General features: G+C 37.5%; 1 protein-coding gene across 3 annotated transcripts in view; it reads left to right on the top strand.

Annotated features, from left to right (window-relative positions):
* The window catches only part of LOC109101962 (dipeptidyl aminopeptidase-like protein 6), a 168,042-nt gene that overhangs the window by 67,879 nt on the left and 80,871 nt on the right, over positions 1-19,292 (top strand). The window contains exon 1 of one of the 3 annotated variants that reach the window (XM_042717958.1): positions 11,050-11,106. The exons of the other annotated variants lie outside the window; for them this stretch is intronic. Within the exon in view, the coding sequence (XP_042573892.1) occupies positions 11,065-11,106 (42 nt within the window). The 5' untranslated portion in view covers positions 11,050-11,064. Of the gene's footprint in view, positions 1-11,049; positions 11,107-19,292 lie in introns of those variants that run through there. 3 annotated transcript variants of the gene reach the window in all.

Genomic DNA, 19,292 nt, shown 5'->3' with positions numbered 1-19,292 from the left:
TGAAATGATAGCAGGAGTCACTGGGACCAAAGGGAATCCAGATTTTGATTGCTCTGTTCTCTCCTGACACACTAAAACATAAACCTTGCTCTGCACCTGAATTCATTCACTCATGTTATTCTGTGCACCTCACTTGTTGCCTTTTTCAGAGAATATATTAAAATTGAGAATATACTAAATTATGCTGATAACAGAAAATGTCAAAACAGCATTGAAGCAACTTTGATTTTCTTTTTATATGGAGTGTTTAAAGTTGTTGTTGTTAAAATGCCATTTCAGTTAGAATGTAAGATATATTTTAAACATGGCTTCATGATGTTATTAAATCGATCTAAGTACTATTTGAGGAACTTTAATTTTGGTCAAAATCTTCAGAAATCAAATGTTCAAGCACATTATTTGCTACTATCTAATTTTCTTCTTCTCCGTCCTTTAGGTTATTTTTTTAGTGATCATTTTCTGTATGTCATGTCTGAGTCACGGCTCTCATGTTTTAGAGATCTTGGCAAGCGCACTTCATACACCTTCCCCTAAAAACAGGCCGCAATTTCACGTGTCCTCAGTGCTGGAAATGGAGGCTCTTAAGACTGAGAGGACATCAGTTCTGCTCATACGGACAGATTTTCTACGCTAATAATCACTGTAGCTGCCAGGTTGTTGTTTTGCCATGCATTTGTGAAGTACTTCAACTCTCCGGAGTGCAGCACAGCTTATCTGTGATCATCAGACATGATTTCATGGAAATGAGTTATGGATTATGCTGATATGCTACTGGCTGTGTGAAATATCTTACCGGATATGTTTATCTGAAAGAATAATCTGATCAATAATGTGGGCTGGTGTAAAATCAGGCTTATGCATCATACAGAAATGAAGTGAAAATACCTCCTAAATTCAAAAAATTTAAAGCAAACAGGATGCAAAATTAAAAAATTGTGTAACTGCAGTTTGTGTAATTAAAATCAGTTGAGGTTGAAGTAGAGTTTATACACACACAGTGGATATTTCCAAAATTTTATTTTGTTATTAAAAATTAGTTGATATTAAAAAGTGTCCTTATTATTCTTTTTTGTATATGACATGTCATATAGTGTGTAATATAGCTGTTTCTGAATGTAAAAAGTCTTAAAGTTTCAAAGATCAAAGTGCGCAACATTATATGAAAGACAGTAGTACAAAAAGCTGCAAAAATATTTTGAACATTATTTTACAAAAACCATTGATATTAAGACTTTTTCAGAGATATATTAAAATTGAGAATATCTTAAAATTATGCTTAAAAAGGTTACAAAAATGTCAAAACATCAAAAAATATATATAGATTTATGTATATTTTAATACTATGAGCAGAATAGGACAACAAATAAGTTTACAGTTCATCAAAAGTATATTCTGTTGTGTCTTATCATCTGTAAAAGATATTGGATCTAGTTTACATTTGTAACTGTATATTTCATTTTTTATTTTGTTATACAGTATGTGATTAAATTTTTATTGTTACAGTATGTATTGCAAAAGGTTTGACAACATAATTATGCTGCTTTCTACAATACCTTCTTATGGCTAAATACTAAAGCAGCATTCCATGTGTCCTTTGTGAGAAGACAATCCAATGATGCATTGCAATATCCTATAATGCATTATTTGAAATTAAAGTGGCCCTATTTTGCTCTTTCGGATATTGGCTTTCATGTCGTGTGTAATATATTTATTTGTGAATGTAAGAAGTCTTTGAAGTTTAAAGACGAATTGAGTCAAGATGACGAATGTTATCAAGTTATTATCTCCCAAAATAATAATAATAAAAATAAATGATTCTGAACTGCCTGAAATGAGTCCAGGCTTACTTCCTGCACAAACCTAGGATACTGAATAATGCCAGCCTGTGAACAATGTTTAACAGTGAACGTAGCTTAGGTCTGGATGAGTTCAGTTTGTGTTGTTGCCATGTCTGGAACAGAAGACAATGTTTCCGGCACTGCGAAAGCAAATCCACATTACAAGAGACAAATGGCATTTAAGGATTATTCATGTTAGATGATGTGCATTTTTATGTGTCCCCATGTCAGTATGAGAAACATGTGATCACTTTATCAGTAGACCACTTAATTATTAGCAGCTTACCAATAAACCAAGAAACCCCAAGAGAATGGATGCAAATTTACTCTGTTGCAAACGATAATAAAACATCAAAATGGCATTGGAGTTGATCTCCAACCCTCTGGTCATAAACCAGAAGCAGTATAAGCAGAAGACTATGTAAATAAAAACAATTCAATTAAAGAAGAACTGCAGATCTAGAATTTAAGAAAAGTTTTAGTGCTTAGATTAAACATCATTATTGTTATCTGAATTTGATTTCTTCCAGTGAGCACTCATACTGTCGCCTGCCTCAGACAGACTCTGCTCAAAGTACATCACGTGGAAACCATCGTATGTTATTTGAAGCATCATATTTGTGTAAAAACATCTGATTCAGGAAAAAGTTAATGTCATATATTTTACATACAGGTCCTTCTCAAAAAATTAGCATATTGTGAAAAAGTTCATTATTTTCCATAATGTAATGATAAAAATTTAACTTTCATATATTTTAGATTCATTGCACACCAACTGAAATATTTCAGGTCTTTTATTGTTTTAATACTGATGATTTTGGCATACAGCTCATGAAAACCAAAAATTCCTATCTCGAAAAATTAGCATATCATGAAAAGGTTCTCTAAACGAGCTATTAACCTAATCATCTGAATCAACTAATTAACTCTAAACACCTGCAAAAGATTCCTGAGGCTTTTAAAAAACTCCCAGCCTGGTTCATTACTCAAAACCGCAATCATGGGTAAGACTGCCGACCTGACTGCTGTCCAGAAGGCCATCATTGACACCCTCAAGCGAGAGGGTAAGACACAGAAAGAAATTTCTGAACGAATAGGCTGTTCCCAGAGTGCTGTATCAAGGCACCTCAGTGGGAAGTCTGTGGGAAGGAAAAAGTGTGGCAAAAAAACGCTGCACAACGAGAAGAGGTGACCGGACCCTGAGGAAGATTGTGGAGAAGGACCGATTCCAGACCTTGGGGGACCTGCGGAAGCAGTGGACTGAGTCTGGAGTAGAAACATCCAGAGCCACCGTGCACAGGCGTGTGCTTTTGAACCACAAACAGCGGCAGAAGCGCCTGACCTGGGCTACAGAGAAGCAGCACTGGACTGTTGCTCAGTGGTCCAAAGTACTTTTTTTCGGATGAAAGCAAATTTTGCATGTCATTCGGAAATCAAGGTGCCAGAGTCTGGAGGAAGACTGGGGAGAAGGAAATGCCAAAATGCCTGAAGTCCAGTGTCAAGTACCCACAGTCAGTGATGGTCTGGGGTGCCATGTCAGCTGCTGGTGTTGGTCCACTGTGTTTTTATCAAGGGCAGGGTCAATGCAGCTGGCTATCAGGAGATTTTGGAGCACTTCATGCTTCCATCTGCTGAAAAGCTTTATGGAGATGAAGATTTCGTTTTTCAGCACGAGCCTGGCACCTGCTCACAGTGCCAAAACCACTGGTAAATGGTTTACTGACCATGGTATTACTGTGCTCAATTGGCCTGCCAACTCTCCTGACCTGAACCCCATAGAGAATCTGTGGGATATTGTGAAGAGAAAGTTGAGAGACGCAAGACCCAACACTCTGGATGAGCTTAAGGCCGCTATCGAAGCATCCTGGGCCTCCATAACACCTCAGCAGTGCCACAGGCTGATTGCCTCCATGCCACGCCGCATTGAAGCAGTCATTTCTGCAAAAGGATTCCCGACCAAGTATTGAGTGCATAACTGAACATAATTATTTGAAGGTTGACTTTTTTTGTATTAAAAACACTTTTCTTTTATTGGTCGGATGAAATATGCTAATTTTTTGAGATTTTTTGGGTTTTCATGAGCTGTATGCCAAAATCATCAGTATTAAAACAATAAAAGACCTGAAATATTTCAGTTGGTGTGCAGTGAATCTAAAATATATGAAAGTTTAATTTTTATCATTACATTATGGAAAATAATGAACTTTTTCACAATATGCTAATTTTTTGAGAAGGACCTGTATGTCGCAAAGACATCTGCTGTATGTCATTATATCATCCATCAGGAAAAAGTTCCGCTGTAGATGATCTGATTCCACTTGTTTGTGTGTTTCACTCAATCTGTTCATTTGTGGTGGGGAGTGAATCTTTCTGTTACATTTTTACATTAGTGGAAATAATAGTAATATTAATAATTCATTACATTTATACGGCGCTTTTCTAGGCACTCAAAGCACTTTACATTGTTAGGGGGTATCTCCTCATCCACCACCAGTGTATAGTAACGGCAGCCATAGTGCGCCACAACACCCACCACACACCAGCTTATTGGTGGAGAGGAGACAGAGTGATGAAGTCAGTCAGCAGATATGGGGACTGTTAGGAGGCTGTGACTAGTCGGCTGCCTCCCCCCTAATTATCTTCGTCACCCCGTCCCTTAATCGCCGCCCTTTGCCAGGCTTCCGACAGGAGTGGGTGCGTGAGAGAGGAGGGGTGCTGAAAGAGCCATGGCTGGCGACGTGTGATGGGGCACACCTGACGCAAATGGAGCCCCATCACAGCCGCTGTTTAAATGCAGAACACACCTCTCCTCGGGAGACCGGTCTCTTCCCCGTGCATGCACGCTGGTGTCCTCGTGGGTCCAGGAAGGGTGCGTAGAGGGACTCCTGCGCCGCCAGAGACGAGAACCGCACCCGTTACACGGCCGTCAGGCCAGGATGCTGGGCCATCTAGTCCCTTCAAGTGCTGCGGCCAGTGAGATGGATGCAGCCGCTGGAAGAAGCTGCCACCCCTCGCGCCCCGGACCCAAGAGGGGAGTGTGTGCGGCCGCCGGACTCCGCCCCATACCTGGACCCTTCCTTTCTGAACACTACCTGCCCTTCACATACCCCGCAGCACGACGAGGACACCAGATTCCCTGTTTATTTTGGACACTCTTCCCCTTTGGACAATTTTATTTACTCTTTTGGTTATCTTTCTGTTAATAAAAGCCTCTCCGAGGCTTGACGCCACACCCACTGTGTCTGTCATGTGCTTCTCTCGCCACAAGGCCATGATGGTCAGAGGCCAATGGGCAATTTTGCCCAGGATGCAGAGGTCACACCTCTACTCTTTTCGAAAGACATCCTGGGATTTTTAATGACCACAGAGAGTCAGGACCTCGGTTTAACATCTCATCCAAAGGATGGTGCTTGTTGTCAGTATAGTGTCCCCATCACTACACTGGGGCACTAGGACCCACACAGACCACAGGGTGAGCACCCCCTGCTGGCCTCACTAACACCTCTTCCAGCAGCAACCTAGTTTTCCCAGGAGGTCTCCCATCCAGGTACTGACCAGCTCAACCCTGCTAAGCTTCAGTGGGCAACCAGTCTTGGGCTGCAGCAGTGGTTCTCAACCTTTTTTTCAACTGGCCCACACTATGGTCCAATTGCAAGTCTCACGAGCCACACGCACATCATTTACATATTACGTCACCAATACAAACCAACCAGATTTATAATATTATAGCCTAAATATTATGATATATAATCGATTACATTCATTGAAATAAATAAATAAATAAATAATTCTACTCACCATTAATAAAACACCTGATGCTGTCGGAAGCTGACCAATTTTGTGAAATTCAGCTTGAAATGAGTAATAGCACAATGAAGTTGCAATTGTAAATTTCAGTCTGTAAGACGCATGACATTGCAGAAAATGTGCATTCACAAATGTAGCCTATGTTGATCCAAATATGGAAAACATTTCAAATTTAATTATCTGAGGATAATTAAGGATGTTTGCTGCATAGTATGGGTGTTTGCTTTGGCCTGAACATTTTGAAGTGAGTGGCGGGGCAAACCGAAAGTCTCTCCTACCTTCACTGCTGATACCGCAACACTTCTTGTTTGTATGTCTTCCTTCGCTGGCATTTTCCACATTTTGTTTTTCTCCCTTAATAATGAATTTGACCATTCTGGTGCTCAATTTTACCAAACTAATGGCTGCTGATGACTATTTGAATTGAATTCTGCCAAAGCACTCACTTGTAAGTGTTCGTTAAATGCTTAACGTTAATTACGTGAGTACAGGTCTGCTCATGTCTGAAAATAATTCTGTATATGAAAAACAAAATGATTTTACATAACAAAATCATTATAGCTTATATTGGTTTAGTAAATCTTTTAATTAATGTAAATACTAAAATGAATTGTAAAACTGAAAATTTAAAATTTAATTGTGTTCAGCATGGTGGGCCGCATTTGAGAACCACTAGGCTACAGGGTGATACGGCTGCTATATTCAAATAAGTGAGTAAGTCCCACTTTTAATATGAATCAGTCATTGAATCATTCACTCAGTTAGTTTGTTCAAAAACATTGATTCAATAGGAAGAAACAGCATTATTTATGTTGTTCATTGATGTTCATCTGTTTGCGTGTATCTATTGAATCATTCACTCAACAGTTTGTTCAAAAACACTGATTCATTGAAATGGAACAAAACACCATACCATGTTTTGTTGGTGCAATAGTCCAAAAGATGGTTACTGGCAATACTGTGACTAAAATGTGCTAAAAATTTACTCAATATGTACTTTGGGTTTATTGAAGTATTGTTTTATTGCATTGTCACATAGTCGTGTTCATTTCTTGGAAAAGATTCAACACTGGCGTTGCTAGTTCTATAGCAGTGATTTGGACACATCTTTTGAACAAACAGCAGATCCTGAGTCTGTGATGTTAGAAAGTGGTTCTACGCAAAAGTGGGCCTTGGGGCAATCTATGTTTATTTCTTACTTACTTACATACTTTTCGCATTATCACTTTTATAAAAACAGAAATTGCTTTTCTATTGCTTGTTCTGAGAACGAGCAATGAATCTCTAGCTCTGAATTTGTTTTACTATACAGTAGTTGTTAGGTGACTGTATTATAACTTGAACACTGTTTGTGCTACAGACAAGAATGATAGTGATGGGAAGTCAAGTTTCTTTACTGTGAGTCTGTGCTTTCAGAGATAGTTTGTTTCAATGTATTGGTAAAAAAAAAGATTCACCATTTTTTTTGCATACTCAATACTCAGTCATAAAATTCATTTTCATGTCTTGACTGAATTTTTTTGTAAAATGCAGTTTGTTGAGCAGAGATGTGCTATTAATTTTCTAAGTGATCAGATATACCGTTTTCACCTTGTATACGCTTAAACTGATGAAAAAAAATAATATAGATTTGCATTGAAGGAGATAAATTTTTAGCTCACATACTCAGCTCACTTCTTCCTAAATAAAATAGCAAAACAACACATTTCATCCGGTTTTAAGTTCTCCATCATCATGGAGTAGCTCTCACCTTCGGCTCATGCAGTGCACTAATGCCTGTGAGTAAACTCTTCTCTTTCAACTGCAATGAATTTGTGGCATCTGCATTAGCAGAACTCACCAGCTGAAGTCAAGGGGTTAGCAGGAGCTTATCAGTGCGTTTAGATGTGCTGATACATGCTGAAGTGTAAATGAAGCCTAATGGATTGGTAAGTGGTTTGGTGCTGATGCTGGTGAAACAGTTTGAACAAGTTTCCCTGACACACTAAGCGTGTGTGTGTGTGTGTGTGTGTGTTTGTGAGTGTTGATCTGTGGCTGTCAGAGTCTGGACACCGTTGACCTGATGAAGGCCGATACTGTTCTCATGTGTCCCTGATCCACTCAGCAGGGGTTTCACGAGTCAACTTGATGGTACATGAGAAAGGTCAATTAGTTTTACATTAGCAGGTATATACCATATACACTTACACATGCAGACGAACAGACAGGCCTGTATACATCTTAAAGTTTCAAAGGGATAGTTCATCTAAAAATTCTTATCTTTCAGTTGTGTATTATGTTCATTCCTCCAGGAAACACAGAGAGATAGAATGTCAGAGCTTCTGTTTTCCTTGCAAGGAAATTGGATGGAGATTTATACTGTCAAGCTCTAAAAAGACAACAAATTGTGAAAGTAGTCCATACAACTCCTGCACTATACTATATTCTTTGCAAGCATTTGTATGAGGAACAGGTCAAACCAGGTTCCTCTACCTTCAGCTTGTAGCAGTACTTGGCCTTTTTGATGCCCCTCTTCAGGCTTGCCCTGGATTTGCTGTAGGCCTGAGCGTCATCTGACCTGAAGGCAGTGTTCCGGGCTTTTAGCAGGAGTCGCACCTCCTTGTTCATCCTTGGCTTCTGATTAGGGTATGTTGTGATCTGTTTTTCTGTTGTAACACTGTCAATGGTGGTGTTGATGTAATCCAGTACAGAGGAGGTATAGATATCAATGTCAATGTCCGTGTGAGAGCCACAGGCAGCCTGAGAAGCAAACATACTCCAGTCCGTGTATTGAAATCTGTCCTGAAGTAAAGAGTCTACTCCAGTTGGCCACACTGATGGTCCTCACTGATGGCTTCACACGGTTGATGAGGGGTGAATAATTAGAGATGAGAAACAAAGAAAGGTGATCAGACTGTCCGAGGTGGGGGAGGGGGGGTTGCGATGTAAGCTCCATCAGTGTTTGTGTAAACATGATCCAAAGTTTTGTCTCCTCTGGTGTGGCAGGAAACATGCTGATGGAATTCGGGGAGCACTGTCTTTAATTTGGAGTGATTAAAATCACCCACGACAATAAAATCAGCCTCCTGGTGAGCAGTCTGTTGTTTATTAATGGCCGCGTGAAGTTCGCTCAAAGCAAGCTTGTTATTAGCATCCGGTAGAATATAGACTGCAGTTATAATGGTGGAAGTGAACTCCTGCAAAATTGCAAAAACTGGAGAGATACTGAGCCTCGCGATGTGTACGCGCCTCCATCTTGGTCTAAATATATGTTTAATTAATGAAACGGCTAAAAAGACTTTATCTTTGCAGACTGAAAGGTTTCATGGCTGTTAAGGGTAAACACAAAATGCTAAAAAAAATTCGCTGCGTTCCAAAATTCAAGTTTAGTGAACTGCAAATTTGTATCATATAAATATGTTACCAACAAAAAATTGATGCGTCACGTTGAGACCTCTTAGATGAACTGCAAGTCATCAAAACCCAATACCTTCAATACCACGACTTAGGTGCCCTTGAGCAAGGCATCGAACCCCCAACTGCTCCCCGGGCGCCGCAGCATAAAAAAAAATGGCTGCCCACTGCTCCGGGTGTGGTGTTCACAGTGTGTGTGTGTGTTCACTGCTCTGTGTGTGTGCACTTCGGATGGGTTAAATGCAGAGCACTAATTCTGAGTATGGGTCACCATACTTGGCTGAATGTCACAAGAAACAATTTAAAGCTGCAGGTTTGTAGCATTGAAAGAAAGTGCAAGATTCAGTATTTTTACATTTTGGATATATGTTTATTATATATGTGTATATTATGTTTAAAAAAAAAAAACATGAGTGTGACGTCATATTACCACCATTGCTAAAATTTTGCAAGTCTAGCGTGTAAAAAATTATATTTATAGATGTTCGCTCGCTAGTAAAATTGAACGTTTTTGTACTGGAACAGATTAGCAGTAAAATTCCAGAAGCATATTAGGTTACTTTTTTTATTTTTTATTTTTTTATTAAATATTCCACTTTAGACATACTACTACTACTAACTATAAGTAATTTTGCATCTATACATGTCAGCTAACTCTTATTAATTAAACATACTGCTTAGACAAAGTATTTTTAGTTAGTCTGCTTTTTCTGTCAAAGCTGCACAAGAATGGAATACTATTCCGACAAATAAGCGATCTAGACACATATGCTTTATTTAGGGTTCAATTGAAGAATTGGTTAATTAGTACTCAGATTTGTCAACACTAGAATGTTATTTTCTTATTATTGTTTGTATGTTGTTTGCATTGTCTTTATTTGATCCTATTGTTTTTAATAGACTACTGTATGATTTGTACTATGTAATTATTACATTTTCTAGTATGTATTTTTAATTAAATTTTCTTTTAGGGTGACTTGTAACATCTTGACTAGGGACTACAGAGGAAAAATAGCCCTTGGCTAATTCTGGTACATTGACAGGAATGTTTTATTAATGTACAATGTCCCTGTCAACTTAAAAAAAAATAAACATATTCCTACTACAATACATTTCTACTACAGTAACTCTCAGTAGTAAACTTTTAGGTTAGTGTTGGTAGAATAAGTTGACATGTACTTGTAAAGTTTTAGTCAGTAGAATGTCTGTTGGAGGACCTTTAAAATAAACTGATAGCAGATGTTAACCAGTTTACTAATACTCTGATGACTCTAGGTTGAAATGTAGTTGCAAAGTTACTTATAGTTAGTAGAATGTCTAAAGTGTACTATCAAAGATACTGGATATTTTATTTATGAAACTAAGCCAAATAATAAGAAGTGAATGTTTATTAGTCATAGAGGTGCATTTTATTTTGTGATTTGATGATTTTGACCTGTTCTGTACAGCACTATTATCATCCCACCCACATTTTTGGCTTCTAGTGGGTAAATATACTGATTTCATGATCGTTTGTCCTGTTTTTGTGGTGCAGACAGATAAAAGCCTGAGTGAAAGGAGATGGTGTGGTAAAGTACAGGGAATGGCTTACGAAAAAGTTACCTGCAAGTTCACGAGAGGAACGAAAAGCTGGGGCAGTCTTGCCAAACTGCCCAAATAAAGAGCATTTGTCTTGGCACGCAGCGCCCCAGAAGTAAATGAATTTCAGTCTGTTGCTCACAGAAAAAAAAGCTAAAGAGAGTAGCAGACAGTGATAGAGCTCGTGCAAACACATCGTTCAGTTATCCAGAGTGAAACCCAGATCACAGACAGAGACGAACACACACACTCAGACATTGGGGAAGCCTCTAAAGAGAGTAGCTGGCAGGGTTAGTGCTGAGTCTCAGTGTGTGGTTGGGATCCGGATCAGGTGCACTTAAAGCTGGGGTGTGTCGTCACCATTAAACGATCTTCAGCCCGTGACCTGGGCCGCATTTCTCCCACACACTTCCTCAGACAAGCTGCTGTCCACCGACAGCATCTCAGCATGAAGACCAGGAAGCTGTCCAGAATACAGAGACTATATATTGTAAGTTTTTTTTTTTGTTTTTCTTGAACATGCATGAACTTTGGTAGTGTTGAACAAAAAAAAATCTGAAAAAAGTTACTGTTTTGTTTTGTATACCATTTGTTTAGTGTGTTTCCAAGTGAGACGTGCATTGATCACATTAACTATATGTAACTACCATTTTATTATCTTGACCATATTATTCATCTTCATAATTTTAGCTTCTCTTGTTACATGTTGTACCACAGATTGATTGTTTATTTGTGGTTCAGTGACTGCAGCTGATGTTCCTTTGCTCATGTCTCATAAAATTTCTTGAATTTTTCATATTTACATACTTTATATATGCTACCTACTTCTTTAGAAGTATTACATAGTTTTATAATAGATAATGTATAACAGAAAATGTCATTTGAAATGCAACTCTAAAGGCAGAGAAATCCCTGAATGCAAATGATACATGAAAGGTGTCTGAGATGTCAGATAACTGTTGTGCTCTAAAAGGTTTCTCTCAAGTTAGTTAGGATTACAAAACCTCTCTATCGTTTCTTTGGATTGGACTCTCTAGCGTACCAATCTTATAATAGAACTGAGTTTATATTAAATCAAAGAAAACGAAGATTAAACTCTTATTAACGCCTGACAAAGTACTGTACTGTAGTTCATTTTCAAAGATTCCAACACTAATAATTTTACTGTAATTGTATACATTTTCACTACATATTTTCCAATCATTTTGGTCTGTGAATTTGCAATTAGTAATAGCTGTAATTTAATAATGGACTGCGGTAACGTTTTCTACACATGACTCTTGTCCTGAAGGTGGCTGAACCTTTTGAATACAAATGCATTATTCATTACCACTGTACACTGCACTGCAGTATAGTATTTTTTTTATTAATCTTTTCCGTAAAAATAACCAGCCATCCTTAAAACAAGATAAATTTAATTAAGAAGCAAACTGCATAAGATATTAAGGCTTGTTTTCAGAGAGTATATTTTGAATTCAGTTCATTTCTATTTCTTAGCCTATCTGCAATATATTTGCCGTCCAGGAGATTGCACTTTATATATTATTTTATTTCTTTTTAAATGTATTAATCTACTGTTCATTTATTTATTTATTTGTTTGTTTGTTTGTTTGTATGCTTGCTTGCTTTAAGCTAAACAAATCGCAGTCTGGGAGGTAGAGGTTGCACTTATCCTCTAATAATATCATAATGCTTATGCTGTATTTCCTCACATTTTTAAATACTCACATTGTGATGTTATCAAGATATCTTGAGTGAGCTACTGTTCAATTGAAAGTGCATTTGTGATTTGCCATTAGTAAGGAATAATTAATAAACATCCTATGAATTATTGAAAATGAATGTGTAACTTGAAATCGCAATATGGCAAGGATGCAAACTGCTGTTTCCACTGATATTAAAAGTGCACATTCTTTGTAACTTCATATATATGCTCGAATATTCTTTTGTTTTTTGTTATGGGAGGCTTAGCTGCTCTTTGAAGATCAGTTAATTTTAAAGCTTATTACAATCCTTAGAATATAATGATTTGCTAAGTGATAATCAACAAAACAGGAACTAGTTTACATTGCAGTTATATCTTGGAACTTTTGAGTCAGAATCAAGAATTAAACAATGTTACAGCAGCAGAATCAAATCATTCAATATTGCAAGGTTCATTTTCTTGTTGTTTACTGAACTTGGATATTTTCTTTAAAGGTCCACTGGGTCAGTGCTGTTTCTAAAACTGAGTTTGTCTGACCGTTTTTCTCATTCCATCATTTCCTATACCCTATATAGTGCACTATGTGCCTTTCACCATATAAAATATTTACATTTACATTTAATCATTTAGCAGACGCTTTTATCAAAAAAGCCACTTCCAAAATAGAAGCAATCAGACCGAGAGAGCAACAATATATAAGTGATGTGACAAGTCTCATTTAGTCTAGCACAGTGCACATAGCAAAGCATTTTTTTTTTAATAAATGAGATAATAGAATAGAATAGAATAGAATAGAATAGAATAGAATAAATAGAATACGTAAGTGCTAGTATTAAGTGGTCAGGTGATGGCAAAAAAGATGTGTCTTTAGATGTTTATTGAAAAGAAGACTCACCTGCTTGGCTTGAGATCGGTAGGTCATTCCACCAGCAGGAAACAGTCCAGGAAAAGGTCAGTGGGAGTGATTTTGTGCCTCTTTGGAATGGCACCACGAGGTGTCGTTCACTTGCAGAACGCAAGCCTGGAGGATGCGTAGGTCTGAACTAGCGAGTTTAGGTATATTGGTGCAGCGCCAGTGGTTGCCTTGTAGGCAAACATCAGTACCTTATATTTGATGCGAGCGGTTATTGGCAGCCAGTGCCAGCTGATGAAAAGAGGTGTGATGTGAGCTTTCTTTGGCTCGTTGAAGACCACTCTCGCTGCTGCATTTTGAATCAGTTGCAGAGGCTTGATAGTACATGCGGGAAGGCCCGCCAACAGAACATAACAATAGTCCAGTCTGGAGAGAACGAGCTTGGACAAGGAAAATCTTCCTAATGTTGTATAAGGCAAATCTGCAGGACTGGGCTGTTGATGCAATATGGTCTGTGAAGCTTAACTGATCATCAATCACAACTCCAAGGTTCCTGGCTGTCCTGGAAGGAGTCATAGTTGACGAACTATGTGAAACTATGTGAAAAGCTACTATTGGATCATCTGGCTAGAATGAGAAGTATCAGTATCTGAATGACAGTTCCTAAAGATGACATGTAGATGGAGAAGAGAAGTGGTCCAAGCACTGAGCCTTGAGGAACCCCAGTAGCAACAAGTTGTGACTTTGAAACCTCACCGTTCCAAGACACCCTGAAAGACCTACCTGAGAGGTAAGACTTGAACTTCATGAGATGCCCATCTTTATGAGGGTGGAGAGGAGGATCTGGTGGTTAACTGTGACAAAAGCAGCAGACAGATCCAGCAAGATGAGTTCTGAGGATTTGGAAGTTGCTCTTGCCAGTCACAGGGCTTCAGTAACCGAGAGCAGGGCAGTCTCAGTTGAGTGTCCACTTTTGAATCCAGATTGGTTGTTGTCCAGGAGGTTGTTCTGTGCAAGAAACATAGAGAGTTGTTTGAACACAACTCACTCAAGTGTCTTTACAATGAATGCAAGAAGGGATACCGATCTGTAGTTTTCTAAAAGTGCTGTTATAAAAATATAGTATGTACATATGTAAAAAATATAGTAATTCAGAGAACAAGTGACCGATTTCAACCACAGCTTCAGTGTCTGTTTATAGTCTAGGGGCATGATGCTTCAGATTAATTTAATTGGCCAGAATAACTGTATGTTTTTAATGCTTATATCTTCTAAATGTGAATTTTGTCATTGTTTTTGAGCACACTAGCTTATAGATAACCTTAAGGCTAACATATTCATACTAAAAGCCAAAAAAACAAACAAACAAAAAACTCGATAACACTTAAATATAGGAACCAATTATAGCTATTAACTAGTTGCTTATTAGCATGCCTACATCCCTAATCCTACCCAATACATAAATTTAAAAGGGTTAGTTCACCCAAAAATGAAAATTACACCATGTTTTACTCACCCTCATGGCATCCTGTAAGTATATGACTTTTTTACTCTTTCAGTCGAATCTAATCAGAGTTTTTTTGTCCTGGCTGTTCCAGGTGTTATAATGGGAGTAGGCAGGTGTTTGTTTTGCACAGGAGCAAAGAAAGCAAAGTTTTCTTTACTTTAAGAAGGAAAACAAGTCTCCCCTTTGGTATATATCGAAATCCTCTGACATTTTTCTTTATAAATCTTTGTATTGTGCTTCTAATTCATGACTGGCATTTTGTTTTGCACTCTCTCCGTGCTTCTGCTTTCGTCCTGTATCACCGCTGTGTGCGCTACACTTATAGTACGTCTTACATCATCCGCCAGAATGACTTCTGCCTACGACAGTTAGGAGAAGTGAGAAAAAGGCATTTATATCGTTTTAAATATGGACAATTTTCTTACAAAAATGCATGGATTCACTACAGGAGGCCTTTATTCACCCTCAAAGCTGTATGATGCACATTTTAATATGGATGGAAGCGCTTTATTTAACTACTTTTGGACTGTTGAACAAAAACACTTGCCTACTGCTATTCTAAAGCTGGGAAGAGTTAGGATAATTTTTATATAACTCTTAAAACATTCACCAAAAAAAATAAATACAAATACACGAGGGTGAGTAAAACATGGACTAATTTTCATTTTTGGGTGAACAAACCCTTTAACAACTACCTTACTAACTATTAATAAGCAGCAAATTAGGAGTTTATTGAGGCAAAAGTCATAGTTAACGGTTTGTTAATAGTGAGAATTTAGCGAGGACCTTAAAATAAAGTGTGATCAAAACCACAATTTTGATTTCATGTGAACTTTAACATTCAGCGCTATTTTTATTCATTGCTTTTAACAATCATCTTGTTTGTCTTAGACTAAAGTTTAAATGTAATTTGCTAATTCTGAGCTTTGTTTCTTAAAAATAAGTTTAAATTAACAATTAATTTTATTTGGATGCCTGTGGATTTACAGCACTGTGCTTAATGCTATTATAGTACTGTACATTGTGTAAACATATACTAGAAAAGCTCACCCAGTTACGCTAGTCAAAATTAATACCTCTCTATCACACATTTATCTAATATAAAATCAGAGTAATCAGCAAAATAAACACCGTGTACCATATTGTAAGTATCAGCGAGTCAACAATTTTAATGCATCAGAGCATCCATTTAGCTTTTAGCCACTCAGAGTAATGGGCTACAGAAGCACACTTACTGTAGTCTGCTGAGAGGCCTGTGCTTTCCCTTAATGCACAAACTACTTAACAGAAAACTTGACATGCATTGTCAGTCATTTCACTTCTGAAATTGTGTTTGCTATTTCCGTTAATGCAAGTAGGTCAATATGAATTAAACTTTATGTTCCTACCATATGTACAGAACTGTATGCAGTTTCATGCAGCTTCTGAGTGAGTTGTTCTACATTGGTATGCAGTGCTTTAGTTTCCTTTCTAGAATTGCTTTCCTGCCTTGTAGTTTTTTATGTAGAAAGTACAAACCTCCTTCAGTCAGTGCTGGGAAATTAATCTAAGGTCTAAGGTAATTATTTTAACCAATAAAGTCTGAGATTTCTTTGTAGATTTGGTGCCCAAGAAGTTAGTCAAAATTTAAGTAACGTGACTTCCGTCCATCAGTTAATGTCTTGTCAAGCAAAATACTGCATGTTTGTAATAAATCCATCACAAAGACAATTTTTAGCTTTAGACCTTTGCTTCTGGCTAAAACATGGTTCCTCTATAATTAATATTGCTTTTTACCATTGTATGGAGATAGATACAGTATGCACAGCTCAAGCTCAGTTTATAAGGAAAAACAGTACAAAAAAGTTCTAAACAAATATGTTTGTGAATTTTGATTTGAGAGGACAACAGGGAATGGACTTTTCATTTGATGAAGTGTTATTATGGATTATGCATTTGATTTAAAGGGGTTATATGATGTGATTTAAATTTTTCCTTTCTCTTTGGAGTGTTACAAGCTCTTGGTGCATAAAGAAGATCTGTAAAGTTGCAAAGACTAAAGTCTCAAATCCAAAGATATATTCTTTATAAAAGTTAAGAGCCAACCACACCCCCCTAAAACTGCTCATTCTAACACGCCTCCACATGTCTACATCACGATGTGGCAAGATCTGCATAATGCTGCCCAAATGTTCATGCAAAGAAAGAAGGCGTGACTTTGATTCTCACTGTTTTAAAGTTGCTGCTGCCGCCATGTCGTGGAGACGCTGTGTGTTTTGTTGTGAAAGTGAAACTATTTGGTTTAGCCTTCCAAAAGAGGACACGACTAGAAATCATTGGTTAAGTTGAATTTACAACACTATTCCAGAACAGTTCAACCCTAATATTCAGATGCGTGCAGTGCATTTTATGGAGAACGAGGACTTTTTCCTAAAAAAGTAGCCTACAATGCCGGTGGCTGTTTCTATAAAGTGGGGTAGTTCCAACTTTGCAAGGACAGTCTGGCGCTTCTGACTCAGAGCCTATAAGAATGTTTTCATATTTAAAGAATTTGCCACTGACGATTCAAACGTGAGTTTTGAGCAGTGTAGAGTATGGCTTGTTGTTTGTCGTTTCTCTGATCACAAATGAAGACATGTTTTTATGTTTACACAGCGCAATACACAACGCCTAAAAAGACAGTATAAGTCATTATAATCAGTTATTATGTCCCCACTGGATGCAACAAATGCCTCGTTTGTAATAACTTTATTGGTTTTGTCTCGTCGTGCCGGGAGACGGCATCACAGTATGGTAAGGGGCGTAACATTTCCGTCACACGCTTGAGGCATTCGGCCAATCACAATGCACTGGATAGCTGACCAATCAGAACGATGAGCTTTTTAAAAATTGACGCGCTTCAGAAAGGCGGGGCATAGAGGAGAAACAATAATGTACATTATGTGGAAAATAATGTTTTTTTTTTAACCTTAAACCACATAAAAACATTTCATTACACAAAATAATGTTCTTTTTAGCAATGTCATATGACCCCTTTAAAGACAAAATGCCTAATGATGGATTGATTAACTACAACTACAAACTCAACATTTTTTTAACTAACCAATGGACTGGAGTGGTGTGGATTATTGTGATGTTTTTATCAGCTGTTTGGACTCTCATTCTGACGGCACCCATTCACTGCAGAGGATCCAGTGGTGAGCAAGTGATGGAATGCTAAATTTCTCCAAATTTGTTCCCATGAAGAAATTTACTTGGATGGCTTGAGCAATTCAGCAAAATTTAATTTTTGGCTGAATTATTTCTTTTAAAATTACAGTAGGTTACAAAAGTCTGAGTGAAAACTTTTTTTTTTTTTGATCTGAGAAAATCTCAGACTTTTAGAGCCCATCATGCAGAATATGTCTAGGACAATAATACACCTGCAGCACTTTTTGTTAAATGGTGAGAAAGGTTTTGTAGAATATAAAGATTTTGGGAGAATAAGCTCTGGCTCATCTCAGAGAAGCAGGTAACAGCATCTACAAGTTCTGCAGGGAATCTTTCTACAGTACTAGAGAGACTGTGGTAAACCACCACCTGCCGTGGCAGTCTCTCCGGAGAAAGTGTCACTTCCAACTATCTGGAGGAAATGTTTTGGTCAGCAGGTCCTAGACTCCCATAGAGTAATTTAATTTAGTTACACAGCAAGGTGAACTGGTCAGGCAGGATTTGTTCAAGTCTTGAATTTTTTTTTTCTTTTTCCTTTACAAGGAATGTTACAGTCCCTCTTTTTAGCATTCCGTCTACTGCTGTATCATTTTTATGCTGTTTTGTGCTTTGGCATTTTGAACCTCTCCTCTGTTTTTGACGGAAAATCTGCATGTACATTTTCACGCATTGTTGAGTTGGGTTAATGTGTGGGTTCGCGCACCTATTTCACTTATTTTCCGAAAAACAAGATATTAAAAAAATCCCACAGTATGACTTTACCCATCAGAGACTGATTGGGTCATAAAAAGTGATTTCTCAGGCAAATGGATGGGAGTAGGTAGGTGGAGGAGTTGAAAAATATTACGGCTTGGTGATGTCAGCCAAAATTCACATTTCTGAAATGAATGATTACATTTGTGAAGATTGTGAAGATAAACTTTTTTTTTCAATAAGAGTATGACCATGCATGGAAGAAGCTATTAAAAATCTACACAATGTTGTAGTCTCTTGAGATGGCTGCTGTTTTTGTACATTTGATTTGGACTGTTTAATGCTCTTGTATGTCAAAAAAAGGACATGGGAACTTGGAAAGTATTTTATTTTCTAAAGCATTCTTGCTATTTATCTACTCCGCTATTGAAACATGAGTAATATGGCTGGAATTGTTTGGTGCAGTACAAAATGGCCCTCACAGTTTTCATGTGAACAATTAGTGGCAATTATACAAAGCCATGAAACTCAAAGTGAGATTTAGCCAATGACATTAAATGTGATTTCATGCACATCATCTTCTGGATAGTGAGTCATGTCTTTTTGGGTTTAGGTAATTTTTTGTCTATGCCATTTATAAATGCTTTTATGATTTTAAAAGATTCATATTTTATAGCTGAATCCTTTAAAGACAGTTATATATGGAAAAATTCTGAGCTTTGCATCAAT

Source organism: Cyprinus carpio, chromosome B2 (assembly GCF_018340385.1).
Source record: "Cyprinus carpio isolate SPL01 chromosome B2, ASM1834038v1, whole genome shotgun sequence".
Classification (NCBI taxonomy): domain Eukaryota; kingdom Metazoa; phylum Chordata; class Actinopteri; order Cypriniformes; family Cyprinidae; genus Cyprinus; species Cyprinus carpio.
The sequence above is the reverse complement of the archived record's forward strand: the minus strand, read 5'-3'. Positions and strand labels throughout refer to the sequence as shown.